The 23,146-nt window shown below is 33.7% G+C and overlaps 1 protein-coding gene across 8 annotated transcripts; it reads left to right on the top strand.

Annotated features, from left to right (window-relative positions):
• Positions 1 to 3: 3 nt before the first annotated feature.
• Positions 4 to 22,391, top strand: LOC148618045 (nuclear receptor coactivator 5-like). 8 transcript variants are annotated; one of them, XM_088585875.1, is made up of 12 exons: positions 15 to 106; positions 1,141 to 1,165; positions 3,002 to 3,434; positions 5,685 to 5,795; positions 6,468 to 6,567; positions 7,507 to 7,611; positions 8,063 to 8,155; positions 9,000 to 9,140; positions 9,381 to 9,580; positions 12,847 to 13,143; positions 16,533 to 19,265; positions 21,180 to 22,391. In XM_088585875.1, exons 2-12 carry the CDS (start codon positions 1,160 to 1,162, stop codon positions 21,647 to 21,649), a joined length of 4,689 nt encoding a protein of 1,562 aa, XP_088442001.1. In that variant the 5' UTR covers positions 15 to 106; positions 1,141 to 1,159; the 3' UTR covers positions 21,650 to 22,391. The 8 variants fall into 8 exon arrangements, with proteins under 8 accessions (XP_088442004.1, XP_088442005.1, XP_088442006.1 ...); XM_088585874.1 differs by having other exon boundaries at positions 8,051 to 8,155; XM_088585878.1 differs by lacking the exon at positions 1,141 to 1,165 and having other exon boundaries at positions 4 to 106; positions 2,992 to 3,434; positions 8,051 to 8,155.
• The last annotated feature ends 755 nt before the right edge of the window (positions 22,392 to 23,146 follow it).

Below are 23,146 nucleotides of genomic sequence, written 5' to 3'. Positions count from 1 at the left end.
TTCTTAACTTTTTATTTGGAAGCGAGGCTGTGCTGTGCTCTTCATATTTAGTGAATAAAGTGAAGACGAAATTACAGTAATTTGCAGACTGCTTCACAAAATCAAAGTAATTTAACGTACAATATCGCAGAAGAACCACGCAATGCAGGCTTTCCCCTTCGAATATCTCTTACAAGTTCCAATAGCCTACTTTGAAGTATCTTTCCCGTGTCTCGGCCCGTGCACCGACCACAGACAATACATGTGCACACCCCGACAACCCCTTTGAACAATTATTTATAGGGTTTAGGGTCTTTGTGGGGCCTGCCTTACAATGGCATTATAACTGATGAATCAAACCTTAGCACTGAGCATTGATCGTGATGCAAATTATTGTTGAGTTAACCAGGTTGAGGTTGCCTGGGCATTGGCATTGATGACGCGCATAAAAAGGTAGCTGTATAGGCAGGTCGTAGAAAAGATATTGACCTAAATCACTTCATGTAATTATTCGTAAACCTATGGTATGTGACAGTGTACTTTTTGGCTTGGACTTACTAGGTTTTGAGTAACTTGTGGCTACATTTTATGGAACTTATTCTTTAGTGTAATGTCTTTATGCAGTTTTATTTCTGTTGTCCAGTTAAAAAAAAATATTGTATGGTCCTTTAGAATAACCTTTCAGCACATGAACATCAATTGAAATATGTTGATGCCACAAGCACATTTTATTTCTCTTTGGGTATTTTTTTTATGTTTTATTACAGTATATTTATACCATTATTGTATAATCCTAATTTCGTATCTGGCACTGTTGTGTCTGTGGTTAGAATTCTCTCTGACCATTAGTTCAAAATTTCAGGGATCAAGTTGTTTGAGTGATCTGACCAATTTTAATCATTCAAAAGTTAGAGTTAATTCAAGTTATTATCAACCTGGCAAAACATATGAAGCCATAATTGTTTAAATATGTACTACTACTCAGAATTTTATAACTCTTGTCGGGTACTTGTTATGGAACATAGGATACACTATATTGAATACTTCAGCATGGTAATAGGTATAGCAGTATAGAGATAGATTTTGTTGCTTACAATTTAACTAGCACAGTGCGGTTCATTTTCAGACGTGTTTTGCTAACGGAATTTTCTTTTTTCCTAGTAGAGGGAATCATGATTATATGAAGGTAAATTTATTTTGCTTGCTACACTTGTATCTTTTAATTTCTTTTGAATAATGGAAGACCAAGTTTGACTCATTGATAAATGTTCACAAAATTGATAGTTAAATCAAAGTGCAATATGTTCACAGAACATTGAAGTGAAGAGTTCACCTCGGGGATAATTACCTTTTCCTAAAATAATACATTTATGTATGTCGGATGTAAATGGCACATGGTAGGATAGTTGATTGGTTATGATCGGGACATTTCAAATGTTATGGCTTTGGCATTTTACAACATTTCCACTTTCCTTGTAAGTGTTGTCCCTAAGGCTAGAAAATACCTTAGTTTCTACCAATGTGCTCTAGAGGTAGGATTAACTTTTGATTTTCCACATGAGCTATGATTTGTTTCCATTGTAGACTTGTATTTGAAGTAATTGAAGTTTACATTATAATATGAATCTATTTACATTTGTTTGTATTTTGAGAATTTCCAGCTTAATTTGCCAGTGGAAATATTGAATTTTAATTTCCTGATACTAAGTTATTTGGTTTTAACTTGTCATTTATTTAAGTTTTGGAAATGTTAAGTATTAAAATTATCACTTATGATTTTTGAAATTTTGATAGTAATTTTAATTCTTCACATCAAATTTTTTTAGACTTAGATTCTACTGTTTTGAAACAGTAATAAGTTTTACGGTGCAGCTCTTGAAAAAAAAAAAAACAGCCATAATTCTATTATGAAAGAAAGTGAAGTGCTACATTTGTACTTTGCATGAGTACTAATATAACAAATAAAAATAGCTAATTCTTTCATATGATAACAACTTATATTTTGTAATTTTATCCCCACCTCTTGCAATAACAGGCTGGGGTTGGAGCTAGAGAAATTCAACTTTACTTTCACTTAATGAATTGTATAGACTAAGGTAGGCAACTAACAATGTATAGTTTCATCTTCTGAATTATTGTACAGATGTATGTTCATTGGAGGTCTATGTCTAATTAAATTAAGTACACATTTTTTTATGTTACAGGGACTTTTAAGCAATACTCGTCTATATGTTAAACATGTCCTAATTATAAGGCAAAAAAAAAAAAATAATAGGCTTGTTTTCTGATATCAGCAAGAAAAAATGGGGTAGGTAGGTATGGGAATTATTTTAGTTTTCAAAAACATGTTGCATTGAGCAAATGGGGAAACAATCTACTCTTTAACAGTGCTCGAGTCAAACAGCCATAAATGTTTTAGGGTAAGCATGAAAAACGGGGTCGGTTGGGTACCAGGTAACAGACATGTTATTTTCATGTTTCATGTTTTTTTTGCTTAAATATGATTCTGAGACTTGTTGTTTCAAACATTTGTTACAAAGGGCTGATAAATAGATTATAGAGTTGTTCGTAATGAAATATTCCATACATTTTAAAAAAATTGATAATTGTTTTCCTCAAGTTGATGCCATTTTGTTTGAATTGTTATTGAAAGAATGAAAACTGGTCAAAATTTTGCTGAAAGAGGGAGTACTCAGTACTGTCCCAATCTTTGGTGATTACTGAAAATGGGATGGCCCCTACACTTTGCTTTTGGTCTTGTCTGGAGACGAAATGAGCGACACCACTGACGAGGGCAACTATTTTGTCAGTAGTATGAACCCTGTGTTTTAACGGTGGATTTCAGGTTATACTTCATTACATGTACTATTAGGAAGAAAAACTAATAAGATTTATTGCTGTTATTTTTGTGTAGTTATTAAGTTGTAATTTTTTTCTATGTATATTAATTGGCTTCAATTTCTTTTTCAGGTTTGTATTTCTGCATAATGTCATTTTGTTCATGCTTTTAAGATAATTACAGATCCCAAATAAAATGCCAAGTAGGTCCCGTAGTAGATCACGCGAGCGTTATGATCGTTTTGGTCGAGTTATGCCCAGGCGAAGATCAAGAAGTCGCAGTCCAAGACATCGAAGAAGCAGGAGTAGAAGCCGCAGTGGAAGTATAAGGTCACATGATTCTCACCGACGGTCAGGTAGTCGAGGTAGAAGGTCTCCAAGAAGGTCCCCAAGAAGGTCCCCAAGGGCAGTGAAGAGAAGTCACAGTAGAAGCCGTAGTTCTTCAAGGCGCAGGAGATCCTCAAGACCTAGGAGCAAATCTCCGTCTATTGGGAACAGAACTAATATTAATGACATTGACCTGATGAAAGCCAGAGTTTTTGTTGGAAATGTGCCTGTTTCTAATGTAACAAAAAAGGAATTGGAGGATATATTTACAAAATATGGAAAAATAATTGGTAAGTTGTCTGCATACAATGCATTACATTACTGACATCAGTATTGTTATCATCAGTGCTAAGATCTGATTAAGATTGTGAATGTGTACATTTCTGTTTGTACCAAGTTATTTGGAGGAAATATGAATTGTAGACAAATGTAAAAATCCTGTCCAGTTCCGGTTTTGATTTTTCTGTACCAAAATAATGGTATAAAGCTGCTCTGAAATGTCTGTTTTATTGATAGCTACATTCTGGTAGTCTTAGTGAAGTGTACATGTACACATGTAGTTTGAAGTCAAAAGGGAATTATTAAAATTTTGCTCAAATACCAAATGTAGTCTTCATCGATTTAATGTATACATGATTTGTTGAAGTTAGAAATTATTGTAAATAACCTCTGCATGTAGAAAGATCTTGATTTATATTTTAAGACCTTCATTGTTCAGTATTGTTATAAGTTAGGCTTCCTTTCTTCAGCTGACCTCTGCATGATTTTTCAAATGAACATGCCTCAATTGTTGAACTAACCACATGAGAATAAATCATATAATTTGATTAGAATGTTAGTTGCTTGTTAGTTGTGCCCTTTCCATTAGATCCAGAAATTTATAAAGGTCTCAGAAAATTGATTATATATATATCTGTTTCTGACCTCTGAAGATATTGCTTTGAATTCATTAAAAGTTTGAAGAAAATTAAATATAACATTTGTATGGAAATTTGGAGAAACAAAGAAAAATGTCAAATGATAGCTTAAAGTGAATTGAAACAAATCTTTTGATAACTATCATGATTAAAAAAAAACTAGTGAAATTTACATCTAGTTGAAATAGACCAGATCTAATTTCAATACAAATGTAGCTAGGGAGGTAAGTAATTTGAATAGCTCACTAGGTAAAAATCAGCCCTATATTATTCCAATGTGCCCTATTTAACTACCACAGATCACCTATGTGATCTTTTGGACATTGTCTCTTAAGTTTGAATAGCTGTCAATTATGATGGTAGATGGCAAATTTAAAGGTCATCATAATTGACAGCTATTCAAAATGAGAAGACAGTGTCCAAAAGATCACACAGGTGTTCTGTAATAGTGAAGTAGGACTCATTAATATAATGTAGTGTAGATTTCTACCTAAAGAGCTATTTAAATTGCTCAGTAGCCTACCTAAATTTACATTGGAAATGGAACTGGTCTATTTCAACTACCTGTAATCTGAAATTTGAATGTTTAACTTGGTTGTTTAAAGAATAAAATTTGTCAATTCTTTTCTGTGACCTACATGAAGAATGTTTTTATTAAATACTTGATGGATAAATTTTTGAGCAGAGGTACCCGATATGACGCGACAGTTTGCACAAAATGCAGAAATGGAATTCCAACAAATTTGTGGTTTGCTATGAAGTTTCAATAGCAGAGATTTAGCAGCGCGATTTTTTTCTCGCGAAAATTTCTCGTAAAGTTTTGAACTTTTGGACAGCTTTTAGTCGTTCGAGTAAAGCACTAATGTGGAATGTAAAACAGAGTCGGTAAAGTTAAAATAGTTTGTTGTTATACCTAGTTCCATGCTGAAATAGCAGTCTTCATCTCATGCCTGTGACACATAATATATATATATGTAAGATTGTTTATTCATCAACTTCCAGGCATCAGTACTTAAGTCTCCAGAATGGTATAACAGTATTAGGTTTGAATTTTCGTCTTGAAAGATGAGACAGCTCTAACTTTAATTTAAGATATTTGAAGTTCAGTTAATTGATCTACCCCAAATTTTGATAAGCATAAGTGTAGAAATGAATTTTTACCATTAAGTGTCAAAAAGTTGTGTACAAAAATGTACAAGAACTTGTAAGTGGTAAAACGTGTTATTTAACTTATTAAAATCTTGTACTTACAATGTACATGTGTACAAGGTATTATATTGTTTGTATGCTGATTAATCAAGGAATTCAAATTCCTAATTATTAATTTTATGTTATTTTTCATTATCAATACATGAATCTATATTTTAGTATATGATTTAGGTTTAAAGTTTATATACTACACAAAAATGAACCGGTAATTTTATTCACAATTTTATCTGCTTCACTTTCAATATTAACTGTCTCAATGTGACTTCCAATGTGCATATTAATGCATTTCCACATATTTCTTTGCATTTGTATTTGCTCATGAGTGCAGTGTAGTTACCCAATTAAAATACAGGTACTCGAGTCTTTATGTTCTAAGAGGTCAAAATGTTTTAGTAAGTGATGTATCTTTCATAGGACTGTCACTTCATGATAGAGGATTTGCCTTTGTTCAGTACGAAAAGGAGGCGGAAGCTCTAAAAGCAGTGGAAAATGAAAATGGTGGACTATTGAAAGGATCAAAACTAGGTAAGGCCTATAATTGAATCATGTGGCTAGGCCGTGTTTGATTTCAACAATCCCTGATTCAGTTTCCAAAAAAAAAAATTATCATTTAAAAACCGAACAACAAATAAGTTTTGATTTCGAAGTATAACCCAACATGGTTTTAGGATCTGCTGTACATTATATCAGCATGTCCCGCTTCATTACCTTCTACCTATAGAGCTTTTTAAATTAACTCGGAAGCTTAGGTAGATTTGAATTGAACGTGCTATCACTCTTTTTCAAATTGTTATAAATCAAATGTAGTAAAAATTTTGAGTAATTTTATTGGTATAGTACTATTTCGATAATGAAATAGTTGAAAAAGTTTTGAATACAAAACAACAGTTTGAACATCTCATATTTTTATACCCCTACTCAAAAAGTGGGTGTTATATTGGAATCACCTTGTCAATCCTTCATTCCATCTGTCTGAATTTTGTCACAAATATCTCGGCTCCCAATAGATGGATTGATTTCAAATTTGGTACGTGGTTTTGTATAGATCTGGCATATGTTGTAGAGATTTTGGGTGCTGTCCATGTTTCAGTACCAGTGGGGTATACCTCGCATGTCAACATGTGCAACCTCAGGTTAAAATTTATTGATATATACAATTCTGTCATTGTTGAATTTCCAATTTCTACCTACTTGTAGATGTGAAAATGGCTTTAGATGGTAGAAGAGGAGCCCCAAAGCCAGCCACAGAGAGAAGGAGTCCATCTGTACCAACTGCGTCACCTTATGAGAGAGAAAGGTAACAGTCTTAAACTTGTCAATTTCTGGGTTAACTGCAAATTAAATTCAGTTTTACTTGAAAATAAATTTCTATTTATATATGCCCATCTAAAACGGGACATATTATGGTATACCGCTGTCTGTCCGTCCGTCCGTTGTCAACACTTCGGACAATAACTCGAAAACATTTCACCTACGTTTATGAAACTTTGGTGAATTGTTCATATCTTTTCATGTAAGCTCCCTTTCGATTTTTATAAGTTTCAGATGAATCGTTTCCATGTTACAAATTTTTATGCTTAAAAAGGGGGGATTTTCTTTCAAGTTTTTGCACAATAACTAAAAAACACTTTTACTTACTTTTATGAAACTTTGATGAATTTTTCATATCTATTGAAGGAAGTTCACTTCCGATTTGTATAACTGTCAAATTTTACATTTCCATGTTATGAAGTTTTACTTTTAAAAAAAAAGGCAGAAACGACCAAGGGAATTTATTTGTTGAAAATCATTGAAAATGGACCATTTGTTATGATAGTGCCAAATTTTTGTGCATTTTTTATTTACTTTTTGGGAAGTGGGGTGGGGGAAGGCTATTTGACAGGGTTCCCAGTATTTCTAGTTGATCATGTAACTTCGTAAGTTAAAAGGGCAACGGGAGTATCATCCACTTAAAGCACAGCTCTTTATTGAATATGTTATGGTTTATGATTCCATCTGAGGATCTGACAATATGGTGGTTTTCTCGTGGAGTAATTTTAAGTCATCTCTTAAGGATATATAAACTTTGAATTGAAATAAACACAAAACTGACAGCTTATGATTAAGTTAAATTTTGTTAGAAGATTTGCCTATGATTCAGCAATTCATTTTTGAATTCCATCTTTTGTAATTTGAGTGGTTTGTTAATGATTATGTTGGCAGTGCTGTCAAATTAATATGCCTAAATGATTGACAGATACCCACCCCCAACAGCCCCTGCTGAGAGAGAAAGGTCACCATTGAGAGCAGATCCATATGACGATCGCTACAGAGATGCCTACAGAGATCACCCACCACCCCGGTAAGGGAAAAGCTTGATTCTTACATAAGACATGGGGAAGTTATTTTTACAGGGATGTGATTTTTCTGTTAATTGGCAGATTTCTGCTTTATCACATCCTGATTTAATCATTACAATTCTTAAGTAAGCTGCCTATTTACTTCAAATTTTGGTTAATTCTGCTATCTTACCAATCCTAGTATGGCTGTCAAAATACAGAAGTATTTAGTCTGTTTTACTTTTTATGACATAAATAAATGTTTCATCATGTGTTACATGTTTTGATACTGTATAAGGAAATTGCAAATTTCACTCATTTTTTTTCAGTTAAAAAATCATAAGGAAACATTGAATTTCCACTTCAGATATTGATTTAGATAAGGATACATAATCTTTGGAACAAAATAATTGTATTCTGCTTTCCATTTTTAACATGCCAGTTTTTTCGTCTTTTATGTAGTGATTTTTACAGGAGAGATGACCCATATGCTGACCCCTATAGACGACCACCTCTGCCACCTGTAGATGATCCCTATTATGATAGATACAGAGATGATCCATATAGGTATGTACAAATGTAGCAGTTATTTTTCAAAATGCCTATTGTTTTAAGATTTTGAGAATAAGTCATATATTCTTATACTCATAGAAATTAAAAAAAAAAAGCATTTTAGAAGGTTTTTTCCTTAGTCCAGCTCATTGATATTTTAAAAAATGCTGCCTTAAAGATTATTGGTTGCATTAATTGTTGTAATAACATAGTTGGGTGACATTAGATATCACTTTAACCATATCTTAATGTAACTAGTTTCAACCATATCAGCAAAGAATTTGACTGCTTTTTAATATCTCTGAGATATTGATGCCCTCCCATCATTTAGCTGATTGTCATGTTTATTATATTACAGATATCCACTATGTCCCAGGAAGTAATGATTGTATTGTTTATTATATTACAGATATCCACTATGTCCCAGGAAGTTATGATTGTCATGTTGATTATATTACAGATATCCACTATGTCCCAGGAAGTAATGATTGTATTGTTTATTATATTACAGATATCCACTATGTCACAGGAAGTTATGATTGTCATGTTGATTATATTACAGATATCCACGATGTCCCAGGAAGTAATGATTGTATTGTTTATTATATTACAGATATCCACTATGTCCCAGGAAGTTATGATTGTCATGTTGATTATATTACAGATATCCACTATGTCCCAGGAAGTAATGATTGTATTGTTTATTATATTACAGATATCCACTATGTCCCAGGAAGTTATGATTGTCATGTTGATTATATTACAGATATCCACTATGTCACAGGAAGTATGTTGATTATATTACAGATATCCACTATGTCCCAGGAAGTAATGATTGTTATGTTGATTATATTTTTAGATATGCACCACCGCCCAGGAGAGATCCCTATGCTGATCCTTACAGAGATCCATATTACCGTGACCCAGCTTATGATGCTCCTGTCAGGAAACCACCTCCTCCATTGGACTGTCAGATTATTATACTCAATAATTCTTTAATGTAGGTCACATGTTATAAATGTTACTTGATATGATTATTAAGTTTGAAGTATTATGGTGTTATAAAATGTTGGCTGTATTTGACCTTTCCAAATATTTTAAAATTTCTGATAATTACCATCAAGTGTTTCAGGTTCATTCACTAAAAATGCACCTCATAAACTAAACAGGTTTTGCATAATCAATAGTGCATTTTCAGACAAAGTGGATACTTTATTTTAGTTACCCATAATTTTAACAGGAAATTCGCAGAATTTGTTGAAAGAAAATTGAAAGTGGTTGCAGTATTTTGTACCATTGGTGTCATCACTGAGGACCGCACTATCCCACAAATGGTTGAAGAAGCTGCAAAGAGACAGTGTCTGTTTGCTGTCGTTATCAACAGTCAGAATGAGGCTCATCAGTCTCTCACTGTCAACATACTGCATGGCACACCACAAGGTGGGAAAAAAGCACACATACACATACACACTCCCGTACATAAATTGCTTTATAAATGATAGTTGCTGGTTCAATAGATGTGTAAGCAAGACATAATTGTGCTTTTTTTTCGTTTGAAAAATCATTTCTTCTGAAGCATAATCCAATCCTGTCCATTTTTAATTTGAATACTTACTTCTTCGTATGAAGTATAATTACCAGACAAAATAGTTTATCTGAACTCTTGTACTTCTATTTTCAAGTAGTTGTCATACCTTTTTCTGATTTATGATCATATTGTATTTCATAATGATTGACATTTATTTTAAACTGTGTAAAAACTCACTGATCGAGGTCTCTAAATTTGTTCTAGTTTATGAGACTGTTGTGAAATAATTTGTATGTATTTAAAAATCGATACGTATCGCAAATATCGTGTTAATAATATATTTAAGAATTAACATACGAAGTACTAAATGCTTATGTTGCAATGGTTTATTAAATCTAATTATTGGAGAAAATATCATGTCAACGATGTTAAAATTTAAGAATCTCATTCTTAGATGGAGTGTAATGAAGTGATCTAATTATGGTTTAGTTTTCTGTACTTGGTGTTGAAATTCTTAAAAGATTTGATCCATCGCATAAATTTTCTTTAGTCTTTACGTTTTACAATAAAATACAATAAAAAATGGATTGGACAAAACTCTGTTTTTACCCCAAAAATTTAACCACCTACTGGAAGAGAATTATAGTATGTAGTTAATGGCTGTACTCGAATAATGTATAGAACAAGTACAATTACATCTAGTTACGTTTAAACCTGTAAATTTAAGACCTTATCAGTTATTCAAATCATGCTGTTTCAGACAATCGATGTCATGGACAGTTAGAAGTCTGTGACCATAAATTTTCTGAAAAAATTTCAACAAATTTCTGTTGTACAACCATATCAACTTTGAGTAGTTTCCACTTCATGAACCCTAATGCTGTTTACGAACAAGTGTAAATTGTCTCAAGTTGGATATGCAAGTATAACTTGGTAAAAAATTGAAATATTGTTTTTTTTTAAATTAAATTGGAAATTGATTCCTGTACAAGTTAAGTTTTAACCTTGTATAGGACATTATTTTGTTACTGATTGTTTAGATTGTGGACTTTTAACAAATCATTAAAATGATGTCATAGTACCAAATAAGTCCTTGTCAAATAACCTGTGTTATTTGAAGGGAAACAATCCGTAGACTTATTACAAATGAAATATATTATTTAAGTTAAACATTTTTATGCAACTAGCGATGGCGTTAACAGATGTTATGATGCATTTTCTTCACCTATCATAATTTTCTGTAAACTTCCGAAGTTTTTATAAATATTATGCATGTAATGTTTAAGAATATGTAAACATAAAATGGACAAGCAAGATGCTCTCTGTACAGTAGTATCAAATTTAATTGAAATATATTGCTGAATTGCCTGCATTGAAGTAATGCAGGTAAAAAGTTAGGAAATTTTAAATTCTTGGTTTTAAGACATAAAACATAATATAAAAACAAAATAAAAAATCTGAAAAACTCAATGGAAAAAACACTGTCCAAATGAGAAGTGTAGTATGATGTTTTAATCTGAACAACAACTGTACCAGAATGAAGGCTGTTGGTATAATGGTTAAGATTAGTTTCAGATTGCCTTCTGTGTACCTAATATTATCAATGATACCATCTAATTACTCGATAAGATGGATTTTGTAAACCCAATAATTTGCTTGAAGCATAAAAAATATTAATGCATGCATATTATCTTTGCTGTAAATTTAAACAGTTCAAAAGTAAGCAATTATTGTTTGGAAAAATGGTTGAAATCGTTACAAGCCGCGATTTTGTTTGATGGATTGCAAGTTACTGTATAACAAGAAATCATATGCAACATTTCGTATCTCTCGTGATCGGTAATGAAAAAGCGCAACAAACTAAATGATTAATAGTGCAAAGATATGGTTGTTTAATTAAGAATGAAGATAGACTCACTCATTTTGAGTGAAGTAAAAATGTGTTTTTGCTATCAGTCTGTTTGCGGTAAAAATGTTGCTCGTGCTTAATCATGTGAAAGAAATAAAACATTCTTTAAACTTTACAACTTATTTTAACTTTTATCACCAATTCTTAACCAAAATTATATAGGTTTTGTTATATTTGTGGATCAAATAAATATTTGCTGTTATAATACATATTATTTTGCCGGAATACGGTTAAAAATATGTACTCACTCTTGGTAATGGAGTGTACATGATCGAACATTGTCATATTTTTAAACTGCTGTAAACACAGTTAGGGCCTATTATAACATTATGCTGTTGGCAAGAAAAATCAGCAACTACCAATTTTTCTGGCACCAGATTTAGGCCAGAGTGACTTGAAAACCTTGAAATGTGTTGGGTGAACTGATGATACATGTATGTGAGCACTGTTATTTATGTTATTTTGATATACATGTAAGAATTAAAGCTTGGGTTATGACTTTGAGACCTATAAATTTTTTTACTACAAAGGAAGTTCTCTGTTTCCATTGCTTTCTTTATTCTGATTTTCCCTATTTATGCCAGACAGGATATATTATGGTATACAAGTGTTCATTAGTCAGTTGTTCATTTACTTCTAGTTTTGTCATTTTTATTTTGTTTGTTGCTATGCCAAATAAGGGTGTATCGTATGCTTAAATTTATGCTACTAGACATATATCTTGCACTGGTAACATGCTTTTAAGACCATTTTATTAAAAAAGTCCTTTTACACAGTGTATGTTGAATGTAGGCCTGTTATACAATGTTATTTTTAAATGTTTTATGAATAAATTAGGAATTAAAAGAATTATAAATATAATATTTGCCCGATCGGAATCAATATTATTGTGTGCGTTCAATGGAATCTTGCGACAATTTTAAAAGTTAATTTAAATGTATGCGGAAATTTCTTGTTATACAGTAAACCTGTGGTTGTGTTAACACCATGGAACTCAGGTAATGATTTTGTTGTTTTTCAATCTATCTTTGCTTTTGATTTTAAAAAAAAAGAACATATAAACATTATATTCTTAAAAATTTTGTATGTCAAATATTCACATTTTGGCGAAATCTGCTCAAGTGTTTAAAAGTGTAATCTTGGAACCATGAATGATTTGAGTTCTTTTTGAAGGGATTAAAAATAGCTGAGACTATTTGTTTGAATTTGAATGACTTGTTTCATGTGAAGCTTTTCATTTTCATTTGGTTTATCATTCCTAATTTACAGAACATCGTAACATGCCAGTAGATGATGCCATCAATCTGATCAAACGAAGTTTTGATGCTTATCAAGCTGCCAAACGTGAAAAGGAGGTAGCAGCAGCAAGACCTCCTGGAGCTCCTGCCACTAGGGTGCCACCCCCTTTCGTCCCACCATCCCAGGACATAATATACTTGTTAAATCTACTAGCTGATAAGAGACAGCTGACTGTGGAAGAGCTGGACAAAGTCATTAGTTACCTGACTGATCGGCGAGACAAACTTCTTGAGTCTGAGGGTCGTATTCCTCCTAAAGCCTATGACGGTAGGTATAGAAAATGAAGTTTTCTTGCTACATTTTGTCCTCTTTAGGACACAAATTTGTTCTTGCCTTCTTGGTAGAACCCACAAATCAAGTGAATTAATTCATTGACCCTACTAAAAACAAGTACAATTAAAGTAAAAACAGTAAACCAAAGTCATTTTATCCTCTGTCAAATTAGATACATGCAATAGCTACTTTGCTGTCATATGTATCTTCATATTAGATCAATACAAGACTCACCTATTGAAAAATTGAAAAGCCAACAAAAAAAAGTTACTATTTGTTAGGAAAAAAAATTACTTTGAAAAAAGGAAACAAAACAAAACCAGTACATCAGTAGGAAATTCTGTCGATAGGACTATATATCATGTTGTGCTTGTTTTCCAAACCACTTTAAAAAAAAATCCACGAAAACTTTCAGAACTTCCCTACATTCTTTAGCCCAGTAAATTAAGGGTTAAAATCTGCTATGTACAAGTAGTAAAAAACTTAGAGAACATGTGACAGATTTGTGTGTCATCCAGGATGTCACCCATTTAAGTTTACTAGTGCCTTTTACTTTTTCTTTCTTACTTTATTTAACTAAGTCTTTTAATCTTTTGAAGTCTCTGACACATGAAGCTTCGTTCAAGACATTCTGTCATTTCTTTCACACAATATACATAAATGTCAGTTACTCTTAACTGCTATAACAATATCACTAGGCATATACCAAAGGTTAACAAATTAAAACAGATTCAAGTCTAATTTACATTGGCTAAATTGGACAGGTCTCTTAAATTGCACTTATTATTCCATGTGGAGTAAATTAGGGCGCTTCATTGTAGGTGAAAATGCAAAATGTAAAGCTATTTGTTGCTCTGTGCATAGATTTGTCTTCCAGCTAGACTCTAATGTGCTCAGTACTGTCCTTCTATCTTAGGAAAGTGGGCACTAAACAGTCATCATGTTGTCTAAGTTCATCTTCAGTTTTCATCAGCATTATCTAAGAAACTGCTGATTGCAATTTTTAGGATTCACATGATGCCATTTTGTGCCTCCTATTTTGCATTTTCATCTGAATGAGTTTATACATTGTATGTTTCACATAATATTAACCAAAAAAAAAATCCTGTTAAAAATTAAGTTTTGAGTTCTAATAATTAACAGGTACACAAAACTAAGAAAAAAACCCTAAATTCTTGTCCAACTTAAAAAATTATTATTGAACAAGTAAATTGTATAAGGCAAAATGATTAAATGCATTTTTTTTGGTCTTATAAGACCTTATCAATCCTTGACTAGGTGATGTTTGCTTTCAATTTCATTTGTGAACATGGCAGCTGTAGAATTAGCAATATGGAAGCAAAAATGGTATATGAAAAGTTCTGGTGGATGATAAACATATGCCTGGAGTTAATATTTTGCTGAATTTATTTTGACGTTTTCAGACAAACCACTGAAATAGACCAAAATCAACACCTCCCAAAAATTACCCAGTAGACAAAATCAATTGGTAATTAATTTTATGTCTTAACTCCCAAGGTGCATTAATGGAACAGCCAGTAATTATTTCTAGGTATTTTTAGAGCATTCTAAATGAGAAAAATTTCATTGATGACCTGGAACTTTAAAAAAAACTAAGCTTTTACAAATGATTTCATCCAAGATGGAAGCCCAAAATATTTGAGATAGGGTAAAAAGTTGGTGCCAAAAATCTAAGTTAATAGTGTTTTATTGTGCATAATGTCACATGAGGATTTAGTATTGGCATCCAGGGGTTGAAAATTCCTAAAGCCCGACGCCCAGGACTAAAAAAAAATTGAACCTTGGACTTGCTGTTTTTTTAATGAAATAAGTCCATCGGGCATGACAAATCTAAAAAAAAAATAAAAACTCTTTTTTGAAAGATTTTGTTGTCATTATTTGGACCATGTTTCTCAATCTATTCCCTGACCTATAAATACTTATAACTTTATTTTTAGAATGGGTATTCCCTACATCAATTTATTGATTAGTCATTCTCAAGTCTGAATCAAACTTGCACTTGATCAGACGCATTTTTTGACATGCAGGAATGATAAAGATCAACTGCTGTTGAAAAACTTTTGAGGAAAATATCGTTGCTCAATTACAGTTTCACAGTTAAAAAACACAAAAACAGTAAGCTGATGACAAGGCATCAGACCAGGAGACAGAATCAATTTACACTGTGTCTTCTTCCATACAAACATAGAAATATACATAAGAACAGTCAAGAATTCTGTAATAATTAATAATTAAGAAACATGATTTAGTCATCAGATTTCATTTCTTTGAAAATCTACTTTTGACAAACACTGTATAGAACTTGAGCGCTTTGATTGACGAGTAAGAATAATGAGTTCACCTTCAATGTCATGTCCGCCTTGCAATGTACATATAATGTACACACATGCGCTTGTTTCTGTCTATGTGGGGAAAAACTATCAAACAGGGGTCGACTATCAATGCCCATTGATGAAAGACCCCTGTTTGATAGTATTTTCCCCACTTCGACAGAAACAAGCTCCTGTGAATGTACATAGATTGCATTGACTAGGAAGAAAACTACTTGCTTCGAATTGGTAATATGTCCAAAGAACGAAGTCATTATATATCAATGTTGACAAATTATATTTTTGCATCTTCCAGTCTTGGATTATTCTGTGCACTGGGCGCTTGGGTAACATGGACCGCCGATTTTGGGTACTGTAAAGTCATGAAAGTTAGGACAGCCATATTCACTGTCCTCTTTGATGTTTGGTAGACTTAAGCATCTCAAACACAATGTTACAGATGTATCTTTTGTTATTCTAGTATTACATGCTCCAGATGGGGAGACAGCCATACTTTCTGAAAGGATTATGCACCAATTATGCAGTGAAATTACCTCTTTCTCCATGACCTTCCCGTCTTCCATCTTGAAAAATTTGCTGTCAAAGATTTTTTTCTCCATGCGCTTTTGAAATTTTAAACAAAATTTTTGTGGCCTGATCAGGATACATTCACCCAAAACGGATACACAATTGTCCCCCGATGTAGAAATTCTCCCAATTGGGAGAATGTCTCCATTTTCATGCAGAATTTCTGACTGAAGAATATCAGATAACAAAATTGCATTTATATATCTTACGATTGGGACTTGACAAAACAGTGTTCGGGCTTAGTGTACAAAAGATGAAGAAGTCCAGGCCTCGGGTCTTCCCAAGAACATTTTAAACCCCTGGGCATCATAAATACTGAACTCTACACATGTTCATAGAAGCAAAAATGACGTGTTAAAGGAAATTTCAAATGCACAACTTGAACTCCTTTAACACAAGCATTCATACACTCCCAACATCTTTAATGGAATATGGAACATGCTGTGTTCTTTATTTGCCTTGTAGGAGACCAAGAACAGATGTCTGAAAGGCATCTTAAAAGATCTGTAGAAAGTGACACATTGTATACTGAGCCTTCAATAGCATTGAGAACATCAAGTGATGAAGAAATGCTTATTGAAAATGATACACCAATTAGCATTTCTGATCAAATAGCTGTTGCAAAGCGTAAAAAAGTACTTGAAGAAAGTACTAAAGCAGCCTCAAGAGAAGCTAAACAAACTGAGAAGTTCCTTGAAAACCACAAGAAGGCAGTCCATGAATATCAGAAAAAGATTCTTCTTGAAACTTTGAGTAGCAAATCTGAACATCAACAGAATTTGCTAGTTGAAGCAATAGGAGGTTGTTCAGAAGTTACAAGTCAACAACAGGTTCTTAATGATGCATTAAATACCTTGTCTGAAGTCATTAAACATCAGCAAACACTCTTCCATTCATCATCTGATACATCTAATGAAGCTAACAGAATGGAACTTGACCAGGACATGCCGAAAAGTACAACTGAAGTAGTTTATCAAACAGAAGCAATGTTTGATGTAGCCCCTACTGCAACTGAAATGGCTTATCAAAGTAGACCACTCTTTGGAACAGCAAATATTGCTACTGAAACCCTTCAGAAAAGTAAGTCACAATTTAATGCTGCTAGCGATGCCAGAGAAATATTTTATCCAAGGAGAACCCTTCTTGATGCATCAACAAATTTAACTATTGTAGCCAATCAAGTGGAAACACATTTTGAAACAGCATCTGATGCTACTGAAACGGCTAACCGAAACCAACAACTCCATGTGGCTAGTAGTACTGCCCAAGAAATAGGTCATCCTAGAAGAACTCTTCTTCAAAATTCTGCTGAAGGGTCTAAGCCAAAGAAGGTTCTCTTAGAGACATCTGTCAGTAAATCAAGCCTTCTTTCGAGACCTGGATTGTTGAGCAAGCCGCAACCTGTCCCTCCGCCAACTTGCCTTTTAGAAACTCCAGCTACTGTGAAGCCTAAATCATTACTTAATAAACCAGCATCTTCAAAAATTGATCAGACCCCTTCATTTCTTTCATTAGAAACTAGGCCAGGGCCATCATTGTTGCAGACACCTGGTGTTGACCAACCAATGCCTTCTTTGCTACAGACACCTGGTGTTGACCAACCAATGCCTTCCTTGCTACAGACACCTAGTGTTGACCAACCAATGCCTTCCTTGCTACAGACACCTGGTGTAGACCAACCAATGCCTTCCTTGCTAAAGACACCTGGTGTTGACCAACCAATGCCTTCCTTGCTACAGACACCTGATGCTGACCAATCATTACCTTCATTGCTGCAGACACCTTGCATTGACCAATCCATACCTTCATTGCTGCAAACACCTGGCATTGACCAATCGATACCTTCATTGCTGCAAACACCTAATGCCAGCCAATTCAATCTAAGTTTAATATCAAAAGATCCAGGTCATATGCAACCACAAGGGTTATTGCAGACTCCTGGATTAATCTCCCCAGGATCAAAGCCTAGTTTATTAACAATAGAGTCAGGACATGTATCAAAGATGCCTAAAATGGCAGTGAAAAGCGAAAGCTATTCATCTCAACCCAGACCATTGATGCATGCAGAGCCCAGCCATTGGAAGGAGGCTGAGAAGTATGGAGGAATAGGTAAGCCTTGTCAGGAACATACCAATGATGAGTACAGAGATTTTAGAATGTCCACTAGAAGACCTGATGGTGCACCAATTCTACCAGCTATAGCCGAAGTAGTGAAGACAGTCTGTACAACTACTGCAAACATGTTTCAATTGGTTGAACGCTATAATGTGCCTGAGAATTGTGTCCTTATCAAACCACCATGGATTTCCCAAGATCTACTTTCTGTGTTAGGTGGTAGAGAGAAAAGTGATGACAGTTTTCTTCAAAATATTCAAATGCAGTTGGCTACAGCAATAGTACCACTTATTCAAACTTGTGCTTTCTTTGAGAATAGTATGTCCATTGATAATGAAGTTGTTTATCAGCTTTTAAAAGATAGTATGCTGCTACTCTCTAATCTTATTTTGGAGTTAACTGTTAGAAGAAGGCATCATATCAGACAATTTTTACCAAAAAATGAGCGTTGGATTTGTGTTAGAAAAATGACAATAGGCAAGTATTTCTTTCCAGAGGAATATCTCCAAAACATCGGAGACGGTAAAGCCTTGAAACAGGCTTTTGATCGAAATCATAAGTCAGTTGATGAAGAAAAGCATATCTTTGCACAGCAACTAATGAGTAAGAAAAGAGCAGATGACAAACAGACAGATCCAAGAACATGGTCTTTGATAGCTGAATTTGTCAGTTTAAGTTGTACAATGTCTGTAAATCAAAAATTGGTGAAACAGTTGCGTGAAAAATATCCAATTCCAGAAAATTGTCAATGTTTAAAGCCTCCAATTTGTAACGAGATAATCTTTAACAGGTTGGAAAACCATGTAAGGAATGAGGACAGAGATCTTCTGAATCCACAAAGGGTTATTGGTCATGCTATTGTACCAATCATAAAAATGCTCGAGAGCATTAAATTTGTAAACGTACAACCCACTGAGATGTTCTCAATGTTGAAGGAAACACTATACATGCTGTGCACAACAATACGAGAAATCACTTCAATGCGAAGGAGATTCCTGAGAGCAGCTCTACCTGAGCAGTTCAAAGCCAGGGTAGAAAGAAGCATCCCCATCACACGCTACTTGGATGGGGCTGGTACAGAAAGTAAGATTAGATATTACTAGTTTAAAGATAAATTGATGCATTAGAATCAAAATAAGCCAGTAAAACAAACACACTAACTTCATAAATAACTGAATCTGTGTATAAACAAACACACCAAATTACAACAAAAATAATGCAGTGTAAATGAAAGTATTGACATGTTGTTTTGCATTACATTCTCATTATTAATAAATATATCTTGTGAAAGGATGTTTCCTTTTGGTGATAAATACACTGTATTGTAAGAGTACAATACTAGTACTCATTTTATGCCCTAATTTATACTGCAGTTATCCTGTCTGTCCCTGATCTCATAATGTGAGTGTGGTTTTTTTCATAATTAGCTTCAGCATGTTGACTTGTAGATTATCCTCCCTTTCCAACATGCTTGTTAACATTTTTCCTAGTAGTGGTATGCTGAAGGCTTCGACCATTTTTACACTGGTGGGGGGGGACTAGAATTATTTTGAAAAAAAATAAAATTATTCCAAATTTGAGCAAAAGAAATTTTCTACGCAGCCACAGACAGAAAAAAATATGATTTAATATTTCTCCCCATTACTTAACAATGTAGATTTTCACAGAAAATTTATAGCTTTTGCTATTACTGAAAAAAAAAAAATTTCTTACTCAACATAATTTCCCAGCCTCCCTCGGAGAAGATTTTTGTTTGTATGTTTGTTTGTTGGGGTTTAACACCCGAGCAGGAATATTTCAGCTACATTCGGGCGATGAACATGAAGTGGATGATAAAATGAACATGAAATGATGATGAAATGAAAAATGGGATGGGACACAAGGATAATGGGGTCGAGAAATTTTGATTGCCACTGGAAATAGGATGAGGTGGGTAGGATCGTGCAATTTGGCCTCCTGTGGCGGAGCCCTATGGTTCCTACTCCTACCGAATACCACATTAGGGTTTTTTAACGTGCGAGGAACATGGCATCTTTCCCAACATGGTGCACCACTATGGTTTGCGGTCAGGTTTCCGTATTATAGCCTGACAACCCCAGCATGTAACACGCCAGGGGTACTCCATTCCACCACCTGGGGCACACATCCCAGTTGCTCTGTGGGCAGAACGCCTAGCCCCCGGCTAGGTTTCTGAGCACTATTTAGTTGCCTTTTACGACAAGCTTAGCGCTGCTACAGGCCTATGCTTTTAACACCCGGACCTGCATAGGGTCCTCTGAGAAGAAAATGGTCTGTGCCTAACACAAAAACAGGTGCAAACTCTTGTATCCTATGGATGTACAGGAAAATATCAGAAATGTCTGATAAGATTTGCTTTTTTTTTTGTCTAAAAAGGACTTGAGACATTTTTAAAATGTAGTGGTCCTAATCTAAAATAGATTATATAATCTGTTTGCAAATCTAGTAAACATTTTCTGTGATGTTTATTAAAGTAATCCTCAATTAAAAAAAAACAAAACAAAACATGCATACATATACAAACAGAATGGAAAAAAATGTTAAACCTCATAAAGAAGCATCTACATGTATTCACTCTTTAGTCTCTGTCATACAAGACTCCAAAGGTAACTAACTATAACAGTACTCATAATTCAATAGCCATGATGTCAAATCTGATCTTCATATCATTAAGAGAAAGCCTCAATGACTTCAGGTCAAAAGTCTCTAACTTACCATTCATAACTGTCTTGTCATAAATTACCAGATGGCAGAATACTTGTACAAACAGTATTTAGGACCCATGTATATATCAGTTGTAGTATCTATTAGAAAACTCACTTATCCTTATTTTGATTACAATTCACTTAAGTGAAAATATTTTGCATAATAAAGATAAATATTTGTATGATATACAATAAGGGATAGGAAATTTTAGTCTGAGGTCATGTAAATAATGGAAGGAAAAACATTTGAAATTATTTTACCGTTATTTTTCAGGTTATGGTGCAGGGGAACCTAAAGCAGTAGATGCCCAGAAAGATCTACAGGCCAAAATATTGAGTATACTGAACGGGCCAGGAGAAGGGGCAGGAAGTGCTCCGCCCCCACAGTCACATGGTAATGGTGCACTTGACCATAGACAAGGTCCTGGAGGAATGTCGTCTCTGATAAATCTTGACAACCCAAATATACAGAAAGCTTTGGACAATTTGATACAAAGTGGACCAAACTTATTAAAAAACTTGTCCAATACACCAGGAGCACCTTCACAGCCGGGAGCAGCTTTAATGAGCCGAGAGAGCCAACATACTCAACCTCAGGCATCAATAGGCAGGGAACCAGGGTACCCGCCACCAAGGGCTCCTGGTATGCCCCCAGGGGCTCGTTCTCAGTACCCAGGTGCCCAGCCACGTATGGGTGCACCTGGAGGGATTCCACCACGGAGGCCACCTCCTCCACAGTACTAAGATTGTGCAGGCATTTTTAATTTGATATTTTGTGGTTCATTTTATTGACCTGATGTGTTCAATAATATGTTAGATAATGAGTTTTTAGATCTGTGGTATATGACACATATCGCCAATGCCACTGAGGGAAACATGCTGTACTTCAGCATTTTGATAAATTGAAATACTTGTTTCAGTAAATTTCCAGTACACTTACAGAGGTGTATGTTAAATTTCCAGTCCACTGACACAGAAGTATATGTAAATGATGGGATGAATCTGTAAGGGGAAGGTGTTCAGTCTAAACTGAAATAATTTCCTTGACATTTCTACATTATTATGAAGAGAGAATTGAAGATTATTTGGCTGGTTTGAAGGCAGTTAAAACTAATGCTTGATATCATGAGTTGTTATGTATATCAATTAAAATTATAATATTTCTACGTATTTTATCATGATTTTCATGTAAGAAATTTCACATTTGATGGTAGTGACTTGGGAGCAGCATTTCATTGTATTTAGACATACTGTTGTAAGATGATGCCAAGTGACTTGAGACCATCATCATTTTAGCTGCTTATAATTATGTGTTTTATGTTGTTATTCATATGTACATCAAGCATTCAGTTTATTGTCAAATGATCATTATTTTTGTCTCAGTCAACCTAATTTCATGGTCATTTTAATATACAATTATTTCATGGATGTGATTTCTGTTCATTAATATCATCCCAGTCAAAATAAAAGGTTGATTTCTTTTGAATTGTTTGTTTTGCCTTAATCGACTTCATCTTGATTAAACTCTGTTTGAATTTGATCAAATTTGAAGGTGTAGTAGAATATTGTGATTCAATTTCACTCCTAGTTACTCTGTTAATCCTGTCATGTAGAGTAGAAAATTTATGTAGTTTGTTATTCAACATTTTAAAAGATTATTTTGATGGTGGAAAAATATTTGGGAGTCTTTATATGGAATTGTTATGTTTTCTCAAGTATGATACTTAATCCATTAGTGATATTCAAAGGATTCATTATTGAGTTATCATTGGTTATCTGTTTTTAATTACTTCAAATATTTCAATGGTTATTTACAAGCAGCAAAGTTCCAAAATCATTTTGATACTAGAATTTATTTTGAAATAACATACATATGTTTATATGTTGTTCACATACTTCTTCCAAGTTGGATTGAAATGGATTCGTGATCTGCTTTGAAAATTATAAGAAGAGTTGACAAGTTGTACTTATACATGCCTAAATTTGATAACTCACTTCAGATAAATACTGTTATAATTACCGAAAATACCCCAACCCAAACCAAGTAACATCCTTTATGTATTAAAATACCTCTATTAAGTGTAAGTGTTTGTAAGAATCAGACAAAATAGGAAAAATCAGAATCATGCATGTCAAAACCCCACTAATCTAACAATATAATATCATTCAAGGATACTTTCTTTATTTGAAAAGATCGTTATTTAATCTCTGTATCATTTGCTTTGCCCAGAATTTTTACAA

Source organism: Perna viridis, chromosome 5, assembly GCF_037379345.1.
Source record: "Perna viridis isolate PV_CMFRI_1.1 ecotype Kerala chromosome 5, ASM3737934v1, whole genome shotgun sequence".
Lineage (NCBI taxonomy): Eukaryota > Metazoa > Mollusca > Bivalvia > Mytilida > Mytilidae > Perna > Perna viridis.
This window is presented reverse-complemented; position numbering and strand designations above follow the sequence as displayed.